This window comes from Calonectris borealis, chromosome 26 (genome assembly GCF_964195595.1).
Source record: "Calonectris borealis chromosome 26, bCalBor7.hap1.2, whole genome shotgun sequence".
Taxonomy (NCBI): domain Eukaryota; kingdom Metazoa; phylum Chordata; class Aves; order Procellariiformes; family Procellariidae; genus Calonectris; species Calonectris borealis.
Window position 1 is genome coordinate 7,977,328 of NC_134337.1, and position 20,960 is coordinate 7,998,287.

The window sequence follows — 20,960 nt, forward strand, 5'->3', positions numbered from 1 at the left end:
CCCTCAGCAGCAGCAGTTGCAGCTTGGTAAAACACAGCAGGCTCCGAGACATTAGCAGCAGCTCAACAATTAGGGCTGGCTTCTATTAATATGCAAATTTCTGCTGCCATGGCAATACTCTTATAAATGCAAATTGCAATAGGAACCATTGTTGAGAGACCTGTGCCCAGCCCTGGACTTTGTCTGAGCAGATGCTCCTAACTGAGCTCCCCGGAGCCTGCGGCCCTGGGCAGCCGGGGACAGCACTGCCAGCGGCCACCGTGACACGGGCAGCAGTTTCCCCAGCTGGCAGCATCACTGTGGTGCCCTTGCCCCTGCACAGAGCTTGGGCCTGTTTGCACAGATGCTGACGTGCCTGCCAGCAGCACCAGGCAGGGCAGTCCGGCCTCACTCCTCCGTGGGAATCTCCTTCCACCTGCCACTGGCATCTGATTCCAGTTTCCGCAGCAGAAGTCGTGCCCTGAGCTGCTCTGAGAAGCAGGGATGTGTGCAGCTCCCTCGGCCCGGGAGCTGGGGAGAACACACCTTCCCCATGCAGCCAGACTTGCCTGCAGCAGGACCTGGCTGCTGCCCAGCCTCGCTGCAGGCTGCCCGGGGAAGCTGGGGCTGGCCCAGGACCGCAGGCGCTGCAAGCGCCAGCACCAGCTTGCCCTGCTTGCGGGCACTGCTGAGCCGCAGATCCTGACCCGAGGGGAGAGGGGATGTTTTCTCCTGAGCCTGCTTGGGACGGAGCCTCAGGCAGCCCCACGCCGACTGGGCGGGCTGGGTTTGCCACCAGCTACCAGCCCTGCCGCCTGCCGCGGGCTGGGCCCCGCGCCGCAGCACCGAGCGCTGTGTGCAGCCATGCCCACCCAAGGCCTGATGCAGTGGGCAGCCTGACTCTGGGAGAGCAGGGCCGTCCTGCTCACGCGTCCCTTCCCGGTCGGGGCCAGGACCACGAGGTGGCACTGCGTGAACAGCATCAACGGTGCCCGGGGCTCCCGCCACCGCCCCGGCACAGAGACCGCTCAGACCTCCCGGCCTCCCAAGAGCCGCCAAACGGCTTCCCACCGAATCTGGGGGTGCACCCGCTGGGTGCCTGCGGTCCTGCTCCCCAGAGCCCTTGACCATCCTCAGGGGCTCGGCGTGCAGCTGTGGCTACGGCAGTGAGCCGCCGCCTCTGGCAGTGGGGCGTGGGGGTAGCCCGAGCCCCCCAGCGGGATGCGAATGGGACAGATGGGTTGCAGAGGGCATGCAGCGACAGGCTGCAGGTACACGGTGGTTTGGCTGCTGCAGGCTGCGAGCAGGCGTTGGTACCTGGTGGTGCTCTGCCGCGCACCCGCAACCGCCGGCGCTGTGCGGGCCGCTGCCAGGGGGTGAGGCGCTGTGGGCCCGGCCGCCCTCGTGCCGGCTGCGGGAGCGCAGTGACGGGCAGCGCAGAGCCGGGCCACGGGGCTCTCCAGGCAGTGCCCCTCCACCAGCGCATGATGGCCCAGCAGCCTGCTCCCACGAGGAGACACCTCCCCTCGCGCGGAGGCACTGCTCAGCACAAGCAGCGTGGCGTGCGCTTCCCTCACAACCCAAGACAGACGGACGTGTGGAGAGGCGCGAACACCCTGCTGGGAACACTCGGCTCGTGGGGGCACGACAAGCCTTCCCGGCGCCCTCCATGAGCCCCATGCCCCCAGAGAAGGCCCTGCCCCGAGCGATGCTCGCCGGGGCCGCCCGGGAGCCGGCTCACGGCACTGCCCCGAGCGCAGAGCAGACCCCGCGGCGGGGCTGGAGGCGGCGGGAGGCGGCACGGCCCGAGGGAGGCAGGCGGGAACCGCCGGCACCGCCACCGGCCGCGGCCGGCCTGAGGCGGACACGGGGGCGGGGCGGGGCGCGCACGAGCCCCGCCCTCTCCCTGCCCCGCCCCCGCGCAGCGCGACCCCTCCCCCGCGCAGCGCGGCCCCGCCCCTCGCCGCCTGCGCGCTGAGGTGGCGCGGCGGGGCGGGGCGCGGCGCGGAGGCCGGGCCGGGCCGGGCGGGCGGCGCGGCGCGGGGCCGGGCCGCGCTGGGCCGGGGGATGCGGGGAGCGGGGCCGGGCGTGCGGGCCGCCCGCGGGGCGCTGCCGCGGATCCTGCTGGTGCTGCTGGCGGCGGCGGCGCTGTGGGCGCGGGCGGCCGCCGCCGAGCCCTGCGCCGCGCCCTGCTCCTGCCGCCGCGGCCTGCTGGACTGCAGCCGGCACCGCCTGCCCGGCGGGCCGGGCCCGCGGAGGATTCCGCCGCTGCCCGCCGGCACCACGGGCCTGTGAGTGAGCGCAGCGGGCGGGCGGGCGGCGGCGGGGCGCGGCGAGGCTGCGGGGCCTAACGGGCGGCGGGCTGCGCGCAGGCCGCGGCCTAACGGGCGACGGCGGGGGGTTGTGTGCGGGACCGGGGCCTAGCGGCGTCCCGGCGGGAGGGTGCGAGGCCCGGCGGCGGAGCGCTGTACGAGGCCGGGGCCTGAGCGGGCCTCCCGGCCGCCGCAGTGTGGCTCTCGGGCGGGCGCGGTGCTGGGCGCGGCAGAAGCGCCAGCCGGTGCTCGTGTCCGTGAGCCATTCCGGCGGGCCGGCGCGGCCAGGTGCGGTACAGCGCTGGAGCGCTGCGGGCAGGCCTGCGGCGGTGGGAGGGAGCCTGGCTCGCGGGAGCAGCCGCGGCGGCCGAGTCAAAGCCGCTGGAGTGGGGCCGTGGCGTGAAAGAGGGTCTGGCACCGCGGCCCCAGCAGCCGCCCGGAGGAAGGGTCCGTGCTTTGGGGCCGCCAAGGCACAGGGTTCACGCTTTTCTCATTCTGCTACGTGACGATAACATTTGAGAAGAGCGTGAAGCAGGAGCAGGTTGTGGAGAGTAGAGGTTTTGGTAATGCCAGTCGAGCCAGGACTTAACGTTTGTTTAGGTCAAGCTGTAGGACGTAGTCCCTTCCGATTGTGCCTAGAAGTATTCCTTCCAGCCCCCGAATTCAGCCGTGTGCTGTGGCAGTTCCTACTGCTTCTGATTTCCTCTGCATCCCTTTGCTGCTTTGCAACTCAGTGACTCCCTCCTTTTCCCTCAGGAAAACTATTGCGGACTCCCCTTGACATTCGCTGCCATTGTTTTTCAAAAAAACCCCACAAAACAACAAAACAGTTGATGGCCCACCCTTAGTCTTTGCTCTCAAGGTTTGAATTAGACAATCTGCCAAATAGCGTTCACATGGGGTCCAGTGCTGTACACCTTTATCCTTCCCTGGCTATCATCATCATAGTCACTGTTGTGTTTGCCACCTTTGGCTGCAGTGTACTGGGATGGAAGAGATGCTGAAGGTTGAGGGATATCAAAAAACACTTTTGGGCACAGAGGAGTTCTCGGGCCCTCTTGGAGTGATCGTGTTTCCCAGTTGATAGAAATAACAGTATTCCAGACCAAGAAGAAAAGCCTGGTTGGGAGATAGTATAAACATACAAACCAATGTTCAGTTAACTTCAAGAATTCCTCTAGCAGGACTCAAGAGTCTGATCTGTATTAAAAACTGGGCATGTCTAAGGAAGCTTGTCACCTTCGTGGTTCTGTAGTTCTCTTCTTTCCCTGCATGGTAAGCAATTGAAAATGTTTAAGAGAAAATGTGTATTTCGATGTAGAGGTACAACTAACTTGCCTGTGAAACCTTTCACGTTTAGAAAGGTATGAGGATGTCTTAATGTTAGCACTTGCCAGGGAGGGTGTCAGTGCCTGGAAAAGTGAGTTGGAAGTTCATCAGGTGGCTAACAAGCAAAATATCCATGCTGTTTGGAGAACAGGTTTTCAAGCTCCAACAAATACTAGTATCTTTCGCCAAGCTGATAGAGGGTGTGTTTAAAACTGCTTGGCACAAAATGCAGTGGGAAGAAGCGGTGCTGGTGTTACGTTATGCAATCTGACATGTGCTGCAAACAATAATTAAGTGTATGTTCTCTGTTGTGGCTTTCAGGATTTTGGCACACAAAGTGTGTGTGGGGGGGTGACATTTTTTCTTCACTAGGACTACTCCAGCAGTTCTGAATCTAAATGAGCTATAATGCATACAAGCTGTGTAAAATTAATCAAAGCTTATTTTTTTCTTGCATGAAAAAGTTCCTGATGTGCTTTTTCCTCTGAGTTCTGTGATATCATTTCACCTAACTTTGAGGACTAAAAATTCTTGTTTTTCCTAACTCTTTCAAATTACTTGCTTCCAGTGTGTGGGGTTTTTGATTTTGTTTTCTTTTTTTGTTTTTAATAAGGCCAGGAGAGCACCTTCAGAACTCTTGTTCATGACGGAAGTATTCAGGCAACTGTAACTTCATGTTTCCTGCTAAATTACATATGTTTTGTGGATAACCTGGCAGGTGATGAAAAGGGTAGGGAAGTCAAAGAGCGAATATTTTTTGATGTGTCTGCATCTTAACATTACATTCTATAGAACAAGGAATGCAAGCCTTGCTGATAGGGTAGTCATCTGTAGGGGGAAAGGGAAGCACAATGCTGGTGGTCGCTGCCTTCCAGTCGTACACTAGTGCCTGAAAGTGTGTTTATGTATGCTGGTAACTAGGGAGATGATGAATAAAAGTAGATTAGGTACCAGTTAATTAGTTCAGCTAGTTCTGTTCACAACAGGTTTTTTGGGTGAGCTTATGTATTTTCAGCTCAAATGGCTGCATCAACAGCAGTACCAGCACAGTGTCATGGGGAGAAAGCAGGTATGCTCAGTTGGGCTGAATTAAGATCATTCTCCAGGACTAAGTATACAGTAACAATTTGATGTGTGCGTTCTGGTTTATTTACTTAAGAGATGAATACCACTTCAGCTCAAAATGAATGTTTAGATGATTTTATATACAATACCAGATGAATCTCTAAAATACAAATTTTGCATGTTTGCTCTGTATCTTGCATAACATGGGCCTCACAGTAAAAATGCAAGTGCTTCTAAAATGACGGGTTCCTCGGTTTGGGCTTTTTCAGAGGAAGGGAATTATATCTGGTTCTGCAAGATAGCAGAAATCTTAGCTGTGTGATTGAATTATCTATAAACACAGAAAATACTTTGGATTTAGTGATCAGTCAGTCTACTTCAAAAAGAAAAGCATCAGTAACAGTAACTAGATATAAATAATGTCAGCACTGTTTTAAGTATGAACTATACCCAACTTCTTGAAAGAGGACTTACTGTTGATGCAAACTTTGTTATAGTCCAAACCTGAGTAATAATAGAAAAATACTTTCCTGGGCTTTCTGAATTGAAATCTTAATTTCTAACTTAGTACTAAGACAGTAGGCTTCTAGGGGGATACCTGAATGTTAGCAGATCCTCGTCACCCAGGCCCCATACCTGTCAGTGTTTAAGAGGCATTTGGACACTGCCCTTAATAATTTGCTTTAACTTTTGGCCAGCCCTGAAGTGGTCAGGCAGTTGGACTAGTTGATCGTTGTAGGTCCCTTCCAACTGAAATATTCTATTCTATTGTATTCTTCCTGAATGCCTTAGAAAAATCAAGTTTCTGTTTTCTTTGCATATTAATCTGACTCCCGAGATCTTTGTCAGTGCCCGCTAACCATGCCTGACACACAGGTTGGTCTGGCTCTGCACCCATGGCACGGTTTTGCTCATCAGTGTAGTATCTGGACACCTTGAGGAGTATGTTATTTTCTTCTGTGTCCATTGTCTCATTCTTCCTCCATGGGTTGCACTCAGGTCCTTTGGAAATAGCGTGGCTTAGTACTCCCCGGTCTGGTTAAAATTATTAAAATTAACTGCTACCAAAATTAGTCTCCTCAGCACTGACTGGGTGCCTGCATGTTTAAAAGATCCAGGAAAGACTCTTCCTCTGGGATCAGCGCTGCCACTCGCTACCCCCTCCGCTGAGCGTGACTGATGGCTCCCGCGGGCCGTGCCGGGCTCCTTCGGCAGGCCCAGAGCCCTGGGGCTAGCGGTGGGCAGGGTGGATCCAGGGAGGCCAAGAGGGTGTCCCGAGTGCTCAGCCTCCCCTGACGTGGGAAGGCTGCTCTAGGAGCGGTTCATAGTAGATTGTTTTTATGCGTTACTGGCATTTAGGATTGGCTATATAAATATTACTATATTTATTAAGGGAGCAGGCCTACAGAGTGGCATTCAGTGGCTGCATGTGCATTGTTCTCTTCTCCAGGTTCCCTTGATTCTTTTTTTTTTTAATTGTAGGAATAAATACTTGTTTGCAAACCTGTTTGCTGCTGTATCTGTATACTTTACATCTTGATGTAATTGAAAGAATACATTAACAACCGTCTGACTTGCCATGACACCCAGGATTTTAATAATTCATTGCTAGAACGGTATCTTTATCGCTGAGCCTGAGTGGAAGCTAAGGACAGTCTGTCAAGTCCTTGCTCTCTCCCAATAGACGCTGGTCTTACAGATCGAAAGTGTGAATAAAACCAGGGTGGGGTGAATAAAACCAGGTCCTGTTCAGGTTGTCTTCTGGTTATTGGCAAGCCTTCCAGCCCTTGGAGGGTTCTTGTGATAGCATTAACACCCACCGATGGATGCTTACTGGTACTCGGCGAGGATTAAATTTGTACTGCTACCCCTTCCTCAGCAGGGGCACCAGTACAGTTTCTTTTTTTCCCCTAGTTGTGGCTTTTGGGCAGCTTCGTGTCTGTACAGGTTCGACCCTCAGTGTAGTTGAAGTCGGCCACAGGCCCAAAGCTATCGCAAGAGTAGGCAAGCGTGTGGGTGCTGTGACTGCCCAAGCCTGGTTGTCAGTGAAAATATTTTTAACTGTGATCAATTACATTTTAATATTCTTTTTAAAAGATACATGGTAGTTTTGTTCTTAAAGGATAATTTTGTCTCCTGTGTCAGCATAGCTGCAGCCTGCCTGATGATCTTAAAATTAGCTTTAGTAAATACGTACTGTGTTAATTCTGTAATCATGAAAGAGAATCAGTGATACAGGACCTCACCATAAGGTGAACAGCTCTTGCTGAAAATAGCTCATCGTGGCTCTCTGCTCGATGTCAGAATTGGAAGTGGAGTGAGAAGTGTGATGCCTTGCTAACAGGCAGGCATAATTAGCTAGCAGAGGCAGACTTTTTGGTTTAATAGGCAGTGTTCAGTTATATATGCACCTATCAATGGTTTTCTGACTCTGGTGAGGGTATCGGTCATATTTCACAAGCTCGGTGGCGGTGCCAGGCCTGTTCCAACACACAACAGCTTGGGCTGTCGGCACAAGCTTTGGGGATTCGTCTCTGTTCTGGACTCGTGCCAGAAAGGCATCAAAAAGATGAGTTGATTTCACTGTTTGGAGTGACATCTGTCTGTCCTCACTGGTATGGCTAGAACCAGGTTTCCATTATAAACCTCTTTTTTTTTTTTTTTTGGCATGGTTTGACTCATGTCACAAAATGGAGATAGTCCATGCCCGAAGAGTTACTGTCAGAAGTGGACATGTTTTTGCTTTTCTTATAACATCTTATGCAGCAAGTCCAAGGCAAAGTAAAATCCTGCTTTAAAGCAATGGGCATTACAAACAACTCTCTTGCCCGTTGAAACAATCCAACTCCTGCATTTGTTTCCTATAAGCAAAACCAACTGGCAGTAAAGCATGCCTTCTATAAGCTTCCCAGCCTCATGTTTCTCTCCCCTCCAGCTTGTTTGGTAATTGTGTGTATGTTGTTCCTTTAAAATAAGCCTGCCTTGACTAGTCAGCTTCTTTGAAAAGCTGGGCAGGCTGAGAAAATGGGGATCGTTGCTACAGAACACAGTTCAACCACAGGCATTTTGTAAGAAATTATTTTCGTGTCCCTGGAAAGTTTTTCTTTTTTACAATAGGCTAGTATTGTAGATAAAGGTACAATTTAAAGGAAAAATGCTCTGATCAGGTATGATCTTTCTTTCAAGAAGCCTTTTAAACAAAATTCAATTCAAACAGAAATAGAACTGTCTAGACTTTTGTTGTGAGTGATCACCAGAACACGCTAGAACCCCTTCTTCCTTTGGTGGAGGAGGAATTGTATGTATCAAAAATATGGTTTAAAACTTTTAGGCTGCATAAAGCGTACATATCTTTTTTTATCCCAGGAGCTAGAATAACTTTTCTCTTTGTTCTCTAGGGATTTAAGTCATAATCACTTATTGTCATCCAACTGGAGCATTAATTTGTCTGTTCATACACTACAAGAAGTGTAAGTGTTTTTTATGTGGATAAACTCTAAAGATTTTGTACTTAATTCTAATTAGTACATTTCATTGCATGTCTAGATATCTGGTCTGATTTGTAGAAATATTCAGTGCCAGTTAATTAAAAATGGACGCTCTGTGTTGGCAGCACATTTTATGTATAAAACTGATGCTTTGTGAGCAGAAAACTTTCTCATAAAAGGTTAAAAGACCAATTTTTAAGTAGAAATGAGATGTTTGTTTTGACTATGGCTGATTCTAAGTTAAAGAGAAGTAATAGGATCCATGAGAATTGTGAAAAATAGCGTGCTTTGCTATTAAATTGTTCACATTATCAGTATTTAAGCTTTTAGGGAATCTTTTATCAACTACTAAGTATTATTAACATAACAGAACTGTTAAATGTGTTCTTGATACGAGTTATTTCTGCTGCGTACAGACGGGTTTTTCTTCTCTTTGAAGTGCCAGTAATTTTTTTTTTTTTTTTTAAGGAAAATGAATTACAATGAGCTAAGTGAAATTCCGTATTTTGGAGAAACAACTTCTAATATAACTCTTCTCTCATTGTAAGTAATAGCTTGTCTGCCTTTTTCTCATTTAACAAATGGGAGAATTGTATTAGAGTTCTGCTATCAAGTTGTAGGAAAAACATAGCTTCTTTTGTCTTGAAATACTGCTCATCTAAAGTGCTTTAGGGAATATGTAAGCACTCTTTAAAGAAATACAAATCAGTTAGACAATCAAGTCACCCTAAATTACCAATAAAATGCAGTCAACCAAGGCAGGCAGCTTTGAAGGAGAGGGATTCAGTCTAGGAATGACACATCCCACAAGGAACAGCCCAACTACAGGCCCCAGAATTTGAATCTATTCATATGTCAAGGTGGCAGATAGCTCTTGGATTTTCAGTATTGCTTTAGTAATTAACACTCTGAAGTGTGTGCTACATGTCCTATTTAAGAGGCTTGCTAATAATGTTGTTATAGAGAATCCTATAGCTGTTTCAGCTGTGCAACTTGAAGGATGGCATGTTTTCATAATCATATTTGTTGCTGGTGTTTTTCAGGGTACACAATACCATTCCAGAAATAAATGCTGAGCAACTCCAAGTTTACCTTTCATTGGAAAATCTAGATCTTAGTTCTAATCTTATCTCAGAAATTAAAGCTTCTTCTTTTCCACGGATGCAACTGAAGTACCTGTAAGTATGAGTGATCTGTTATGTCTGGGATTCCTGGCTCTACAATAATGATGTTGAAGACCTCATCTACTCTGAGTTTCTGTCTTAAAGTAGGCAGCCTCGCATGGCTTTGAACTGGTAACAGTGCTCAATGTAGATACAAATGTGCTTGAAATAAAATACTTTTCATAGCAACCTGTATTGCATTTTCTCAAATAGTATGGAAAACAATAACTCCTGTTGTCAAAGTGCAGGTACTTCAGCCGGCAGGGACATGGAGTGATTTCTGCCCATTTTGAGTAAATCGCTGTTGTCGTTGTCTTGACCATGTCTGACTGAAGCATGGGCATGCAGTAAAAATCAGCTCCTAGCACTGATTCCTTTGGGAAAAATGACATAGTTTGGTATACCAGAATTCAGATTTCTGATGTGACTTCACAAAGAACTTGAGTTCTAATAAAAAATGGTCTCTGTGAAGTGCTTGTGCAGTTGTGTTCATAAAATTCTCCATGTTCTGAAACGCTTCTTTTCCTCTTCCTTTCCTAGGAATCTGAGTAACAACAGAATAACTACTCTAGAAGCAGGCTGTCTTGATAACTTATCCAGCTCACTGATGGTGGTAAAGCTGAACAGAAATAGAATTAGTGTGATTCCACCAAAGATCTTCAAGTTGCCTCATGTGCAGTTTCTGTAAGTAGCAGTCTTGAAAGCTAAAAAACATAGCATTTACAGCTGTGTTGTTCATCTCAGTATGTGTTCTTGACTTTCACAAAGTGGTGCTTATCAAAAGATGTCTTAATATTTGAATGTTATCTTTATATAAGGGAACTGAAAAGGAACCGGATTAAAATAGTGGAAAGTCTTACATTCCAAGGGCTGGAATCCTTAAAATCCTTGAAAATGCAGCGCAATGGGATTAGCAGACTAATGGATGGAGCGTTCTTTGGCCTGGGTAATATAGAAGAACTGTGAGTATGCCTAGTCGTGGAATTTCTTTTAGCTGTGGAGGCTTGTGTCCTGTATGGCTTCCCTTACATCAAGGCTGTGCTGAGATATTGATGAGCAGCACAGGAAATTAGTTTGCAGATCTGTATTGTCCCATTATTTTGATATCATGTCTGATTACTTCAGAGGTGGAAAGTTATTGGCTCTCTCCCCAACTTCTTCCCACTCAGTGATCAAGAATGCTTTGACTCTGTAGGTTGCTTTTTGCTGGTTTTCGTTTGTGCTCCCCATAACATGGGGTGGTTCTTTGTTGTGTGACTGTTTGACAGAGGTAGCGCAGGGATGTGCCATGCAGTGTTCGCAAAAGATTTTTTAAAAATAAGTAATCTTTGAGAACAGAGATTACAGTTTTGTTTCTGCCACTGGACCACTGCGGCGGTTGTTGAGTTACTCAGTTCTTCATATACTTTTGTTCACTCTTTTGGTTTCAGTGGAATGAATATAATTGTGCATTTTGGGTTGCCTAAGGCTTAATGTTAGTAAATCATTTTGAGATCCACAAGGTGAAATTTTGTAAATATACATTTCATTGATTGTCTATTTGGCAAATGTTTTTCCTTCTAATTTCTTAGAGAACTGGAACATAATAACTTAACAGAAGTAAACAAGGGCTGGCTGTATGGTCTGCGGACACTGCAACAACTCTATGTTAGCCAGAATGCCATTAACAGGATCAGTCCAGATGCATGGGAGTTCTGCCAAAGACTTTCTGAGCTGTAAGTCCTGGGCTGCTTTTCATTGAGGATTTTGTAATGTTGCAGTAACAGATTGGATAGCACATATGTAGCAAGAATGAATTACCAAAGGAAGTACCCAATTTCCTTGTTAGGCCCATGGTAACGCTGTGTATTTTACTTATTTTTATAAGTGTTCTGTTAGAGAAATTAATCAAAACTCAATAGTTAATCGAGTTCAATAGTATCTTCATAATTAATCCCCCTCTACTTGCCTTTAAAGTGCATGTTCAATGTTTCTAGAGACTTGTCGTACAACCAGCTAACTCGCCTCAAGGAGTCTGCCTTTGTGGGACTTGGTTTATTGGAGAAACTAAACCTGGGTGACAATCGCATTAGTCACATTGCTGATGGTGTGTTTAGAGGTCTGACAAATCTTCGAACCTTGTAAGTACAGAAAACTTATAGTTAAAATCTCAGTTTAATGCAGTGAAGCTTTTGGCAGTAAAGACAATGAATATTGCACTGTGCAAGCCTGAGATCGGTGTTTTGGCATTGTTGTGTGCTGTCCTGCCTGCAGGTGTGCCAGGGCTGATAATCTTTTGGTCAGCCAAGGTAACAGAATTTTGGCCCAGCTCAAACAAACCAACCACTTAATTTTAGTGGTGATAAGAAACAGTGGCTTGGTGACCTTGAGTGCCCAGCTGCATGTCATACCAGTTCTGAGGAGGTGTGGATAGTCAGCTTGCGTAAATGCCAGTTGTGGAGCGAATGGACCTCTCTTTATTCCAGATGGTTTTGTTAGGGCTGGAACCTCAGAAACCAAGCGGTGAATCCTTTTGGTTGCAGAAGGTACGGTTTAGCCCACCCTGCTCGTGTGCTGAAGTCACAGGCATAGAGTATGGGAGAGGTGTAGGATTACTTTTTGCTGTCAGAGGCACAGCTCTGCTCTTGCCAGGACCTTTCGTAGCAGCTCTAGCTGTTTGATATTTCTGACAAGAAAAGACTCAATCCTGGCTCTTAATAAAAAAAAAAGTATCCCAAGTAGATCTGAACAGTTGTAATCATCCTAAACAATGGTAGTTGAGAAAGGAGTGAAAGTTTATAACCCCTCTGTCAGTTCATTAAATAAATGCTTAAATAAGCAAACTCACCAGAGATTTATGTAAGTAGTCATACTCTGTTAACCTTAATGCAACCTTTTAATGAAATAATTAAAACTAATTTCTTAGATTTAGAATAGCATGAAAAAGAACAAGAGCAGATTAATTAGTAGGTTTTCGTGGGCTCCTCAGGGGCATCAACAGCTGAGAGGCTGGCCATTTGCTTTGGGGTTGGAATGTGCAGGATGGAGGGCAGTGGTGATTAACAAGGCTCCAAGCATTCGCACCCAGCCAAGCATGAGGAGCCAACTCCTCAGCTCACACAATGAGGGGCTTTTCTTTTGGGTTGCTGGCTCATTTTGCTGAGTGGTCTGAGTAGTGGAGTGTAAAAATACTTCAAACAACAGGAGATACCGTGTTGCTGTCGGATTAGTTCCATTGTTGCTTGTATACTGGTTGTTTCAATGATAAGGCTGACGTAAATATTTCCCTATATGTTCAGCTCCTGCCGCTATTCTGCAATGTAGCTTTGATTAACGAGAATAAACTGTAAAAACTGTATGTTAACTACAAGGTAATAAGAGCAAGGTAGGATTAAAGGTGTATCTAAGAATAGCACTGAAGTTTTGAACTTTGCATCTTAATTGCATTATTTACTTCATAATGTCACCGAAATCGGGAAGGAACCTCGCAACACCAATGTAGTGTTAAAAGGCAGGCATTCTTTATTAGCAGCGCTGGGGACACGGGGGATCGCTCCACCACAGCGTGTCCAATTTGTTGCACCTTTTACCATAAATTTATACAACAAAATCATAAATATACATAGCATTACATCATTTACTAATACATATGCATGACTAGTCTTCGCTTCGTATTAAAATGAGCTCTCCTCCCATTTGCGCCTGCGCACTGTTGCTTGGTGGTGGTCGTCAGGGGTCTTGGAGATGAAGGCCAGTGACTCCTCCGTCACCGTTGGCTGACCCTTTTACTTTGCGCAGACTCAGTGGCCTTTTGGCTTCTATCCGACCTAGGTGATTTGCTTCAACTGGTTTCTTCTAAGCATCAGTTCCACTTCCACAATATTAACTATTTACAAAGGCAGGATTCGTGTTTGCTAGATTGTAATTGTCACCACTATTTCCTACTAGTGCGAGAGTGATCTTTCGATCAACGGCAGCCTTCCTTGTGAACTCTCTTTTCAAGCAATAATAGATAAGCAATATCACTAGGGAAATAATTAACAAACACAATACAGTACTAATTAAAGATTTTACCCAGGAACTTAGGTTCCATCCCAGTCCACTAAAGATTTTGTCAAACCAATTTTCTTGCATGTCTGTTTGAATTTCTTGAGTGTTCTTTTCTATTTGTCCTAACAAATCCAAATCATGTTCTACATCTTGTGTAACATTTGGGATATGTATGCAACAATGATCAATTCTATCTTTCAAATATCCACAAACTCCATGTTCTTTTAACAGAAGCATATCTAGAGCCATTCTATTTTGCAAAGTCATTTTTGAGGTGGCTTGGAGTTGTAAATTTAATTGTTTAAACCCTTTTCTTGTCACATTAGCTAATTTTTCTACTTGCCCTGTTAATTTATATAACCAAGCCCTATTCCTATACGTTGATAGGGGAGCTAACAAGGACTCTAAGGCCCAGCCAATTTTCACTCCTACTGAGGGTTCATTCCATCTTTCTTCCTCAACTTGTGACCTCTTTGCACGAACCAATCTTAAATTTTCAAGAGCACCTTTAAAAGGAGCCTTTTTCCAAATTGGGCATAATGTTGGCATTCCTAAAGTAATTTGCCTCACCTTTTTATCCATGGATAAATGGGTGGTCCAGGTTCCATCACTCATTGCCCAAACTAAATGTCCTGGACTTTGAATAGTGGATTTCTTGCAACTAAAAACTGCATCTCTTTCAAGCTTATATGGATCATTGAGAATCAAATCATTTTTAAGACCTCTACACCAACACCCATATTTCAATGCAGCTGCCAAAGGGGGAATATTTTGAATTGTTTTGTCTATTGTACTACAATTATATATTTTTTTACAACTCCACCAAGATACTATATTTTCCTTTTCTCGGGAAGCGGCTTCTTTATCATTAATAACTGATAGAGCTTGAAAAACTGTTCCATCCCAAGTAAAACACCAAGATATATTAGAGATATATTGAAATTGAGACAGAATTGTCATTGACCACACGGAATCCCATACAATTTTTCCTTGAGCGGTCTGGTTGGTTTGTCTGCAGTCCCATTCCATAACTATTTGGCTAACATTTTTCTTAATTGGTTCTGCATAATTGCAGAAATACCGAACAAAATGTATGTGTCGGGTAGGGGGTACACGTGTATAATTATAATACGGTGAACCCATTTTCTTTGCTAATAGGTCACAATCATTTTTGCTATTTACAATCTTCATTTTTGGTACCCATATTAATTGTTCTCCCCATTTTTGTTTTGGACTTTGTTCACAATGAAGCTCATCTTTATTCAAATTTGTCGTTAAAATTCCCCATGGAATCGACTCACCTACTGCTCTCGGAATTGGGAGGCATGCCGTTATTTGGGTGACATTTTGCAATTTAGCAAACTCCTTTATCAATCCTATCATTAGATTTTCTTCCGGAGTCCTTTTGGGAATGTGTATCAATTGCTCTGATGAATCTTCAATTTCTGTTTTGTTCATTTGATTTCCTTCTTCTCCAAATAAAGTTCCCACCAATATTAATTGCCAGATTAACATACATTTTCTTACAATCAGACACATTTTAGAGTCAATTTTGCAGTTTCTGGATCCCTATTAATAATTTTCCACGACGGGGCCTTCTTTACTCGAGTGTAATGTATCCACGGCTCCACTCCTTCTACTTTGATTGCAGTGTAAGTTGTTAACAGTACCTGGAAGGGTCCCTTCCACTTCTCCTGCAGTGGTTCAGAGTTCCAGGTTCTTACATATACAAGATCACCTGGCTGATACTGATGTACAGGCGTATCCAAGGCAAGTGATCTAGTCAATACCACATATCTTCGGAGTGCTCCAAGGACTTTCCCTAAAGAAATCAAATATCTTTTCAAATCAGTTTCCCCAGTTACCTTCATATCCCCTGGGATTAAAGGAATTTGGTATGCCTTGCCATACAAAATTTCATATGGACTTACACCGTCTTTTGATCTTGGTTGAATTCTAATTCTTAAAAGAGCCAACGGTAAAGCCTGTGGCCACCTCAAAGATGTTTCCTGGCAAATTTTACTTATCTGTCTTTTCAATGTTTGATTCATTCTCTCTATTTTTCCACTTGACTGTGGTCTCCAGGGGGTATGTAGGTCCCACTTGATGCCTAAAATTTTGCTAATTTGCTGGACCATTTCTGCCACGAAATGCGGTCCCCTATCAGAAGACATTCCTATCGGTACTCCAAATCTAGGTATTATTTCTTTCAATAATATTTTGACTACCTCTTTGGCTTTGTTGGTGCGGCAAGGAAAGGCCTCCGGCCATCCAGAAAATGTGTCGATCAACACTAACAAATATCTACACCCATTTTGCCTGGGTAACTCAGAAAAATCAATTTGCCAATAATCTCCAGGAGAATTTCCTTGCTTTATTACTCCTAACGGTGGCTTCTTTTGGTTCAAAGGATTATTCTTATGACAAATTAGACACTTAGCTACTATTGATTTAACTATTCCTGTCATTCCCACGCAATCTGCAAATGTTTTCAAATTAGATATCATTGCATCTATTCCCCAATGTGTCTGCTCATGCTTTTCTCTTGCAAGTTCTATCATAACCTGCGGGGTCACTATTACTTGTTTTTCCGGTGTTACCCACCATCCTTCGGCATTTTGGGATGCCTTTAATTGCTCTGCCAATTGGTTATCCAATTTACTATATTTTGGTTTTGAATCAGGGAGTTTTATGTGTTTTACTGGTACTAGTGCAAGGATGCCTTGTTTTGCTGCCTCTTTCGCAGCTTTATCTGCCAATCGATTACCTATGTTTACTACTGTTTGACCAAATTGGTGGGCTTTGCAATGCATTACTGCTACTTCTTTCGGTTTCTGTACATCTTCTAGAAGTTGGAGAATTTCTTCCTTGTATTTTATAGATGTTCCTTGAGCTGATAACAATCCTCTCTCTTTCCAAATAGCTCCATGAGCATGGATCACACCAAACGCATATTTAGAATCAGTCCAAATGTTTACCCTTTTTCCCTCGGCAATTTGCAGAGCTCGCCTTAATGCAACCAGTTCTGCTTTCTGTGCTGAGGTATTTGTAGGCAGCATCCTTGATTCCAGTACCTCGGTGGTGGTGACAACAGCATACCCGGCCATTCGCTTTCCTTCCTGGACAAAGCTGCTTCCATCAGTAAACAGTTCCAAGTCAGGATGTTCCAGAGGTTCATCTCTCAAATCCAATCTACTGGAATAGACTTGTTCAATGGTTAGCAAACAATCATGTTCTAAACTTCCTGCTGGATTCTCTGTTGTTAGAAATATTGCTGGATTGACAATTGGTGTGGTTTTCAATTCCACATCATCTTGTTCCAATAGGATAACCTGGTATTTTAGCATTCTGCTAGGGGACAACCAATGACCCCCTTTTTGCTCTAGAACAGTTATCACCATGTGTGGGGCATATACTACCATCTTCTGTCCCATAGTCAACTTTCGAGCCTCTTGGATCAACAACACTGTTGCTGCTACAGCGCGCAAACATCCCGGCCATCCTTTACTCACATTATCAAGTTGTTTGGAGAAATACCCAACCGGTCTTTTCCAGGATCCCAGTCTTTGTGTCAGCACTCCCAGAGCCAGATGTTGTCTCTCGTGCACAAACAGCTCGAACGGCTTAGTCACATCAGGTAGTCCTAAAGCAGAAGCCATCATCAATGCTTTCTTTAGTTCTTTAAATGACTTTCGGCATTCAGGTGTCCAGGTCAAATACCGATCTTTGGATTCTTTCAAAGCCTCGTATAGTGGCTTTACATATAGTCCATAGTCCACAATCCAAAGTCGGCACCATCCAACCATTCCCAAAAAGGCTCTCAATTCCTTTGGGCTATTGGGTTCAGGGGTCTGACAAATTGCTTCCTTTCTTTCATTCCCCAATTGTCTTTGTCCCTGGGATATTTCAAAACCCAGGTAAATCACAGTTTCTTTTCCTATTTGGGCCTTAGTCTTAGAGACTCTATATCCACCTTGGCCCAGGAAGTTCAATAAACTAATAGTACTCTCGAGGCACTCCTTTTTGTTTTCTGCCGCTATCAAGATGTCATCCACATACTGTAACAATGTGCCTTTCCCTTGATTCTGTCTCTTCCATATTTCCAATTCTTTTGCCAATTGGTTTCCAAATATTGTAGGGCTATTTTTAAACCCTTGTGGAAGTACAGTCCATGTCAATTGTGTCTTCCGTCCTGTGGTAGGGCTTTCCCATTCAAAAGCAAATATGCTTTGGCTTTTTGCATCCAGGGGTATGCAAAAGAAGGCATCCTTTAAATCCAGTACCGTAAACCATTTATGTTCCTCTTTTAGAGAGGTCAATAAAGTATATGGGTTAGCTACAACTGGATGCATATCTTGCACTATTTGATTTATAGCTCTCAAATCTTGGACTAATCGATATTCTTTTCCTCCAGATTTCTTTACTGGCAATATGGGAGTGTTATATTCTGATTCACATTCTACCAAGAGCCCATATTCTAAAAATTTTGTAATCAATTCTTCTAATCCTTTCCGAGCCTCCCACTTAATGGGGTATTGTTTTTGTCTTACCGGCTTGGCTCCAGGTTTCAGGTTTACTTTTACCGGTTCTGCCAACTTAGATCGTCCTGGTTTTCCACTCGCCCAAACCAATGGAATTACTGCATTTTCCACTTCTTCTGGAATTTGTTCTTCCTTGGGGAAATCCTGCAACATAAACGCCTTTGCCTCTATAATTTTTGACTCCGGTACTAACAATTTAATTTCCCCATCTCTAAAAGTTATCTGTGCATTTAACTTACTCAACAAATCTCGCCCTAATAAGGGCAATGGGCATTCTGGCATATATAAAAACTGATGAGTTACCCACCGCTTTCCCAATTTAAACTTTAATGGTTCTAAAAAGGGTCGGTTCTCTCTTTGCCCTGTCGCACCAACAACATTAACTGATTTACTACTAAGTCCCCCCTTACACATATTTAGTACTGAATAGGTAGCTCCTGTATCTACTAAAAATTCTATTTCTTCATCCCCTAGCCTTAACATTACCAGAGGTTCAGCTAGGGTTGATTCCTCCGGTCCCCTTCATAAATCTTCGTCCAAGGTCATCAATTTAACTGCTTGAAGAGTTGGATCTAATTCTCTAATTTTGGGGCATTCCCTCTTCCAGTGTCCATGCTCCTTGCACGCGGCACATTGATCTTCCGCCAATCGGAGGTTTACCCTTTCTCTATCTCCAACATTCATTCCACGTCCTCTTCCTCTACCTCTACCCCTCCTATTATTTCCAGCTAGAACAGCCAGCAATTTTCCATCCCTTCGTGCATCCCTTCGTGCTTGTCTTAATTCTTTCTCTTTTTCTCTATTATTATACACAGTCCATGCAATTTCAAGCATTTTACCCAAATTCCTAGATTCAGAACCTTCCAATTTCTGGAGTTTCTTCCTAATGTCTGGGGCCGACTGGCCCATAAATATAGAGGCCAATTGCGCTTCTTCATCTGGTTTATCTAAATCTAAATTAGTATATTTTCTAGCAGTCACCTTCAGTCTTTCCATGAAGGCTGAGGGAGACTCATTTGATTCTTGTCTTACATCATATAATTTTGACCAATTCATTGCCTTGGGCATTGCATGTCTCACACCGTATAAAATCCACCTCTGATATCTATTTAACATCTCTCTGGGCCCTGGTTGATTAGGGTCCCATTCAGGATTCACGGATGGAAAATTCCGTTCCACTGTTCCCTGTAAACCCCCATTAGCATGTGCCCCTTCTACCTGCTTCCTAGCAGCATTTAATACCATCCCTTTATCAGTATCATCAAGCAAAGCATCCAATATCACTTGTAAGTCACTCCAATCTGGATCCTGGGTTCTAATTATTGTTTCGATCACTTTAGCCACTCTTTCAGGATCCTCTCGATAAGTACCCGCAAGCTCTTTCCATGATCTCAATTCAGTGATAGAAAATGGAACTTTAACCAAAACCGGTCCTTCATTTCCTACTGCTTCTCGAAGAGGAGCTTGGAGGGAAGTAGGTCTTACTTCTCCTTGTTTTCCCCGTGTTCTTCCCGAAATTGGGCTGAATCCCCCTATCCCTCCTTCTACTGGAGGAACAGGGAGTTCATCATCTTCTAAATCCTGATCTTCCCCTCCCCTCCTTCGGCGGGGAGCGATCATTAATTCAATGTCTTCTCCCTCAGTTCCATTTTCTATCTTTTTCTTTTTACCACTTTTGTTTGATCCCTTCTTACTTTCCTCATCACTCAATACCATCATAGAATGATATGATCGCATTCCACATCGTTTCTGCCACTCCGGATGGTTTCGCAATGCGAAAAACAAATCAACATATGCCATTTCATCCCATTTACCTTCCCTCTTACAAAATAACATCAGTTGTAGGATGGTATTATATTGCAATGTTCCATTCTCTGGCCATTTTTCCCCATCTTCCAATTTATACATGGGCCACCAATTATTACAATATTCAATTAGCTGTTTCCGAGTCAAAGGATCACCCCCCAAATCTTTCCAATGCTTCAAAATACATCCCAAGGGTGTTCTTTGTGGGACCGGTTCCTTGCTCGGAAAAGTACCCATCCTCCAAGGACTAGTTGAGTGTGATTGTGCACTATCACCAGTCACTAGTCAGAGGGACCCCAACCCCTGGTGGAGCTCCCTCTCCGGGGACTTTAACCCCGCGGGGACTCTAACCCCCTCCTTTACCCGGGTCTCTAGCCCAACCCTGCGAAGCTTTCACCGCGACTTATGGGCAGGCGTTATTACTAGGTACCTCTCAGCCCAACTCTGCGTAGCTTTCGCCGCGCCTTACGAGCAGACCGCGGGGACTCTACCCCTTTCCTTTTTAGAAAAGAATGCCTTTTTACCTGTTCCAGGGGACTTGCTTTGAATTCTTCGGTCCGGGGATCAAAGGTTCTCCCCGAGAATCCCTCGGTGCCGGCTGGAGGTCCTGTGATCCCACGGATCCGTCGAGATTCACAAGCAGAGTCCCATCTGGGTCGCCAAAACTGTCACCGAAATCGGGAAGGAACCTCGCAACACCAATGTAGTGTTAAAAGGCAGGCATTCTTTATTAGCAGCGCTGGGGACACGGGGGATCGCTCCACCACAGCGTGTCCAATTTGTTGCACCTTTTACCATAAATTTATACAACAAAATCATAAATATACATAGCATTACATCATTTACTAATACATATGCATGACTAGTCTTCGCTTCGTATTAAAATGAGCTCTCCTCCCATTTGCGCCTGCGCACTGTTGCTTGGTGGTGGTCGTCAGGGGTCTTGGAGATGAAGGCCAGTGACTCCTCCGTCACCGTTGGCTGACCCTTTTACTTTGCGCAGACTCAGTGGCCTTTTGGCTTCTATCCGACCTAGGTGATTTGCTTCAACTGGTTTCTTCTAAGCATCAGTTGCTTCTTACAATAGTATACTAAATCATCTTCTAATATTTAACAAACCAACAGTCCCTCATGTTCCTAAACTTATTTGTACATCAAAGACTGTACTATAGAAACATGAACAGAACACTCTACCTGAATTTATAATAACTATTTGTTTCAAACATCTACTCCTAGCAACTAGTGATT

General features: G+C 45.1%; 1 protein-coding gene across 4 annotated transcripts in view; it reads left to right on the forward strand.

Moving 5' to 3' along the window:
* The first annotated feature begins 2,170 nt into the window (after positions 1–2,170).
* LRIG2 (leucine rich repeats and immunoglobulin like domains 2) overlaps positions 2,171–20,960 on the forward strand; it is a 49,176-nt gene continuing 30,386 nt past the window's right edge. For 3 of the 4 annotated variants that reach the window (XR_012677354.1, XR_012677353.1, XR_012677355.1), the window contains exons 1-7: positions 8,084–8,155; positions 8,642–8,716; positions 9,217–9,351; positions 9,877–10,020; positions 10,155–10,298; positions 10,908–11,051; positions 11,313–11,456. Coding sequence is in view for 1 of the 4 variants with exons in the window: in XM_075174236.1 (XP_075030337.1) it covers positions 8,646–8,716; positions 9,217–9,351; positions 9,877–10,020; positions 10,155–10,298; positions 10,908–11,051; positions 11,313–11,456 (782 nt within the window). In the remaining 3 variants the exon portion in view is untranslated. Of the gene's footprint in view, positions 2,271–8,083; positions 8,156–8,641; positions 8,717–9,216; positions 9,352–9,876; positions 10,021–10,154; positions 10,299–10,907; positions 11,052–11,312; positions 11,457–20,960 lie in introns of those variants that run through there. The other variant, XM_075174236.1, reaches the window with a different exon arrangement.